The sequence below is a fragment of the Hyposmocoma kahamanoa genome, unplaced genomic scaffold (genome assembly GCF_003589595.1).
Source record: "Hyposmocoma kahamanoa isolate Upper Pololo Valley unplaced genomic scaffold, ASM358959v1 277, whole genome shotgun sequence".
Classification (NCBI taxonomy): Eukaryota; Metazoa; Arthropoda; class Insecta; order Lepidoptera; family Cosmopterigidae; genus Hyposmocoma; species Hyposmocoma kahamanoa.
In genome coordinates, this window is record NW_020653774.1 from 282,193 (window position 1) to 288,062 (window position 5,870).

The 5,870-nt window shown below is 46.1% G+C and overlaps 1 protein-coding gene across 1 annotated transcript in view; it reads left to right on the forward strand.

Annotated features, from left to right (window-relative positions):
* Nucleotides 1–5,870, forward strand: part of LOC113229089 — an 8,329-nt gene that overhangs the window by 1,392 nt on the left and 1,067 nt on the right. The window contains exons 3-8 of the mRNA XM_026462583.1: nt 3,272–3,420; nt 3,516–3,664; nt 3,974–4,122; nt 4,278–4,443; nt 5,004–5,267; nt 5,342–5,837. Of these exons, the coding sequence (XP_026318368.1) occupies nt 3,272–3,420; nt 3,516–3,664; nt 3,974–4,122; nt 4,278–4,443; nt 5,004–5,267; nt 5,342–5,837 (1,373 nt within the window). The remainder of the gene's footprint in view (nt 1–3,271; nt 3,421–3,515; nt 3,665–3,973; nt 4,123–4,277; nt 4,444–5,003; nt 5,268–5,341; nt 5,838–5,870) is intronic.

The following is a 5,870-nucleotide window of genomic DNA, read 5'->3' on the forward strand; positions in this document are numbered from 1 at the left end:
GAAAAAATTCCTTCGATCCGGTCGGATTCGAACCGACGTCTTCTTGCTTCTTGATCTTTGTATTGATATTGAATTATTTTTTATGTGAAATTACTCCACTAGTTCATTGTAATTATTTATTAATAATTACAACAAATTCGGCAGTTTGAATCCGACCGGATTGAAGGAATTTTTTCTAAGTGGTCGATTTTTGTATTAATAACTATAACAAAATTTAAGATTATAATTTTCATGAGTAGACATGACGTCTTAGGACATATTTAAAATGGTTGTATTTATAAAAAAAAAAATTACATTATAAACAAAAATTACTATTTTTATTCCCTTGAATGTCATGGTGTTTTTACTACTATGATATTCACAATTTTTTTTTACACAACACAATTTTACAATTTTTGTGAGATTATCCCACTCGTCAGTTAAATAACTTGTTCCTAGAACGCAATAACTTGAGTGTTTTCAAGGCAAGAGTGAATAGGCACTATTTAAGTGTGCATGTTACACCATCTACCTTATTGTCACTGTCTGTCAGGTGAGATGGAGGTCCAATGCACACTTAATTACTTATAAATATGTATATACATTTATATTGAGACAAAGATTGAACAAACGCAAATAAAAATTCCTTCAATCTCATCAGACTCAAACCTCTCATCTGTTGCCTCATTGTGGCAGAAAAGCCGTTGAAACCCAATGCAATTATCTGCAACAGGGACACCGGTGACTGTGGGACCTGTAAAGGGCCCGAAATGTTGGTTTATTTGAAAAAACAAATATACGCGATTTATATCTGAAAAAATAGTTTCTTTTTTTAATTTCCTATGTGAAACAATCGCGAAAACCTTCTTAGGCACTAGATATAAAGTATTTAGGCTTCATAGGTTTTTTTTATAAAAATCGCAGAATTTTTCTGGAGAGATATGGATTTCCCTTCTCACTTCAACCTCTCCCCCGCGCACACAAACCTATCTCTTCACTAATTAATGTAACTATAATAGCATGAAATTTTTAGCATTTTTAAAGACAACGTATTTTCGGTTTAGCACTTCATGTCTCGAGTTCGTGTCAAAACAGGTAGACACGACGATTAGTGGAACAAACGTTGTTCCATCCGCATTTAATGATGAGAGAGACGTAATTGCAAACGGTAAAAATTCTCCAGTCCATACTAATCCTCTAATCACACTTAGTGATGGCCAAATCTTTGTAAAGAAATCTCCGCAATTTTCGAGAAGTGTTAGCAATCATTATGAGCAAAGTAAGTTTATGTTTTCTATTTACTACGTTTACAACTACAAATTCTATTGTAGGTATTGTATGATTGAATAGATGTTTCCTTGTATGACGCTGTATGTATACTCAGTTTCATTGTATGACAAATCATACAATGAAACGGAGCGGCGAAATTGTGCAGTGGCCGCATTGTACATAAAAAATGAGAAACGGCAATTATTCTATCGCTATGTAGATAACTTTTTGGCAATGGTAGAGTCTGTTCATGTTATTTCATACTTTGAGTTTATCTATTTCCCGTCACGGTAAGCCTATAGGAACCAAGCGCAAAACCACTTTAATCGTTTCCCCAAGATTATTTACGGTCACACAGTTTTCCCCAATCATTGACGATTTCCCCAAACAGTGTCGTTATTACATTGTTCTTAAATGTGTTAAGAACATATCAAGGAACTAAAACTAACGCAGACGAAGACACATACGGAATGAAAGGTGTGCACGAAAGGATGTGCTCGCAATGGCGTACCGTTCATGTCCTGGGTGCGTCTGGCGCACCGTGCTAGTAATGGGGGGAGCGGCAATAACTTCTGGGACACTAACGTAATGTTGAAAATTGACTTGGGTAAAAAATGGTCGTGTTCTATTTATATCTAAATCTGGATCACGTTGCATGTAGGTAGGTACATTACGGCTAACGTTCTGCCCTATTTTTTTTTTACCCGCAGGTAAATTGCAGAAACCGACCGTCTTTCCTGGTGCGCCTGCTCTGTTTCCAATCTTTCTAGCATGGTAGACTTACAGAGTAGAGTTTTAAGATGGTACTAACGTGATGTGATATGATGGTCCCAATGTCTTGGGAGACCCATTGGATTGCTACTGCCACTGTACAACTAAGCCGTGAACCTGTACGTGCCACGTGGTAGTACAAGCTGTACTAGTACAAGCAGAAAGTACAAAATATGTGGTAGGGATGAAATAACATGTATGTAGTATTGGTTGATTGGTTCAAAACAGAACCACCGGCCAACGCAATGTACCCTTGCGAACGTTTAATTACTACTTCAAAAATTATATTAAAATACAAAAATTGTGTTGCGTTCGCAACAACTGGTTAACCTAATCTGCTACATTTAGAGGTGGTATCAAATTTGAACAGGACCACTATTGAGGTTTTAAAAAAAAAAGTTTTTAACAAAAAAGAATCATCGAAATCGATCCACTAATGTCCGAGTACTTACTCATTTATTTGATCTGTGGTAATCACATATCGTACACAAAAAATATGCGGACTAATTGAGAACCTCCACCTTTTTTTAAATTGGTTAATAAAATGAAATTTACATTAGGTATATTTAAGTGTAGGTACTTATTAGGTATAGTAACAAATTGAGGACTAAAATTTTATTTAACAAAAGCGCAGGTCCGATGCTGCGGCCGCGGTGGCCGGCGTGGATTTCAGGATGAGCTGGTTTTCGCGCGGCCAACTCTACATGGCCCTGTCGCGTGCGCGTGTAGAAACACGGAAAATCTATGCATTAACCTCCGATGGCTGTACACCCGATATTGTATACGGGAAGTATTACTGTGATGAATAGATACCTATGTACGTAATAACTAACCAACAGAGTTTCCTTTTTATATACCTAATATTATGATCCGTAAGTGATACATGCTTGCGTGTATACAATCGCGGGCACAGCTAATTTGTAATAATGTTTGGGCAAATGTGGGCCTTTGGGCAATAGACAAACAAAATTACATGTCAGTACGTCAATATTATTTTAAAGACGGCTCGGAATAATTCGTGTACAGAGTCAAGAGCGCGCCAAGGTTGACACTTACGGTTTAAATCCAACTCTATCCCGCTTATGATAAGAATGGTCCAAAGTGTAAAGCAACAAGCTGTGATATACTCTTGACTGTATAAGCAAGCAGCTACTGTCGCGTCTCATTTTGTCAACCTTGGATGACATATGAGCGTGTCTAGATATTGAACGAAACGTCCGAGTTTGTAAGGACGACTGTTGTGTTTGTGCAGTGCGGTGGACGGGACGGGCAACCACACCGCGTACTCGTTCTACCACTGGGCGGGCATCGATATCTTCTGCTACTTCAGCCACCACCTGGTGACAGTGCCGCCGCTAGGATGGATCAATGTGGCGCACGCACACGGCGTCAAAGTTATCGGTAACAACTGTACACACTGCCAGGTCAAACCAACGCGCGTAGTTTAACTCTGTGGTACAGATATACTCGTACCCATGTGCCTATTATTTGCGTAGGTACGGTCATCACCGAGTGGGGGGAGGGCACCATTTTCTGGGAGGATGTCTTGTCCTCGGAACTCAACCTGCAGAACTTCATCAGCGTGCTGGTTACCATTGCCAAAACCCTCAAATTCGATGGGTGGCTTCTTAATATAGAAAACAAGGTAAAAGTACAGATACCACAGATTTTTTGTCTCGCCTAAGCTAAAATACTTATATTTATAGTCGAGTAAGGACGGTAAATTTAGTCACTGCTCCCTAGGCAAAGATCACTGGGTAAAGATAGCCTAAGTGTGTTAGGTCTCGAGGCGTCTCTGACGCCGCTTAGACTAGTGCGTGACGCGAAAAAATGTGGCACCTTTTTCGTAGTGAATTCGCTATCGTCTAGCGTGTCGGTGACGTAGTGTGATGTGAGGCGTTCCACGGAAAATTATGTTCAGTAACAACAAGGAGACGAAATTTCATGTGTGCAGGTGTCGAAGCCGCAGAAACTGGTCGAGTTCGTGCGAGGGTTGCACCAGATGCTCCACCAGGAGCTGCCACACGGTACCCTCTTATGGTACGACAGCGTCACAGCCACCGGCCAGCTCAACTGGCAGAATCAACTCAATGAGAAAAACAAGTTAATATCGTAATCATACCCCCTCAATGTCATGCTCATTTTTTACTCGCACATATCGCCATCAAAGCACGTGGATCACTCAGGTTTGAAAGCTTCGTCCCATTCGTCTCACAAGAGCTTCTTCACTATAGTTGAACTGTTATTGATCATTGCAGAGTGTATTTCGAGGCGTGTGACGGGTTCTTTACAAATTACTCGTGGATAGTGTCGGATCTAGACGAAAGCGTGGCTGCAGCAGGCGAGCGCCGACACGACCTCTTCATCGGCATGGACGTGTGGGGGCGCAACTTCTACGGCGGTGGTATGTTCAACCTGCAGGAGGTACGTGACTCTTGCCGCAGCCCACTCCTGTCGTCAGCAGACTTATAGTCGCTAAGGAATAGGATATGCTGTACTTCATCGCAGTCCGAATACAGTCGAACCCTTTTGAAGACGCTGTTGCGCGTCAATCGGATGTTCTCCTCATCCGATGCGTAGGCTGCTTACGGGTACGAGAAGGTATAGGCTGTCCCTGCTCATAATCGAGCATCTTTCCTTTCGTTGAAAATTCGGCCCAACTTTGTTAAATATTCACCTGCGCTACCCTTAGTACCTTCTATGATTACAAAAAGAGACCGCAACGAAAGAAAGAAAAGATCTCTCTATAATTTTGTAGTGCCAACCGTTAATGGTGAGGACCGACTGATGAATGGACAAGCATTAAAATGACATCAGGACCACGCAATATAACTTTAATGAACGATTCAATAGGAGCCTTAACTGTCGTCATCTACCTGATGCTCGATGTGGAGGCAAAATTAACCACTGGCAATTGATCGGGGGTGGGAGGAAACGTGTAAAAGAGACTTGGGCGGCGGAACGAAAGGACGGTCTCGGTGCAGGCGGTGAGGCTGGCGCACGAGCGCGGCTGCTCGGTGGCCATCTTCGCGCCCGCCTGGACGCGCGAGGCGCTGTCCGACGACGCGCAGGACGCGGCCGCCATCGAGATGGGCGAGCGGCTCTGCACGCTGCAGCGGTTCCTGCTGCGCGACCGCGCGCTCTGGGACAGCGTCTGGCCCTTCCTCAACACCAGGCTGCCCTCGCGGCTGCCCTTCCGGACCTCCTTCTGCGTCGGCCAGGGCAAGAAGCGACGCCTTTACGGGGAGGTACGCCGGCGGCCGGGTCGCGACGGAGCGGAGTCGCGCCCGCCATCGCGCTCACCGTCCCCGCCGTCCGGCAGGTGCTGTGCCCCGTGCCGTGGTACAACCTGCGCCACCAGCAGTACCAGCCCAACTCCGCGCACGGGCCGCACGGCTACCTGCTGGCCACGCAGATGAAGCTGGAGCGCGCGTCGCGGGAGGCGATGGCCGACAAGACGGGCATCATCAAGTACCGCGAGCGGCTGTACAACTTGTCGGCCGATGCGGGCGCCGCGGCCGGCGCGGACACCGCCGAAGCCACGGCCAGCGCGGACGTCGCCGAAGCCATGGATAGCGCGGACGTCGCCGAAGCCGCGGCCAGCGCGGACGTCACCGACGCCGCGGCCAGCGCGGACGTCGCCGACGGCGCGGCCAGCGCGGACGTCGCCGACGGCGCGGCCAGCGCGGACGTCGCCGACGGCGCGGCCAGCGCGGACGTCGCCGAAGCCGCGGTCAGCGCGGACGTCACCGAAGCCGCGGTCAGCGCGGACGTCGCCGAAGTGGCGGTCAGCGCGGACGTCGTCGAAGCCGCGGTCAGCGCGGACGTCGCCGAAGCGGCGGTCAGCGCGG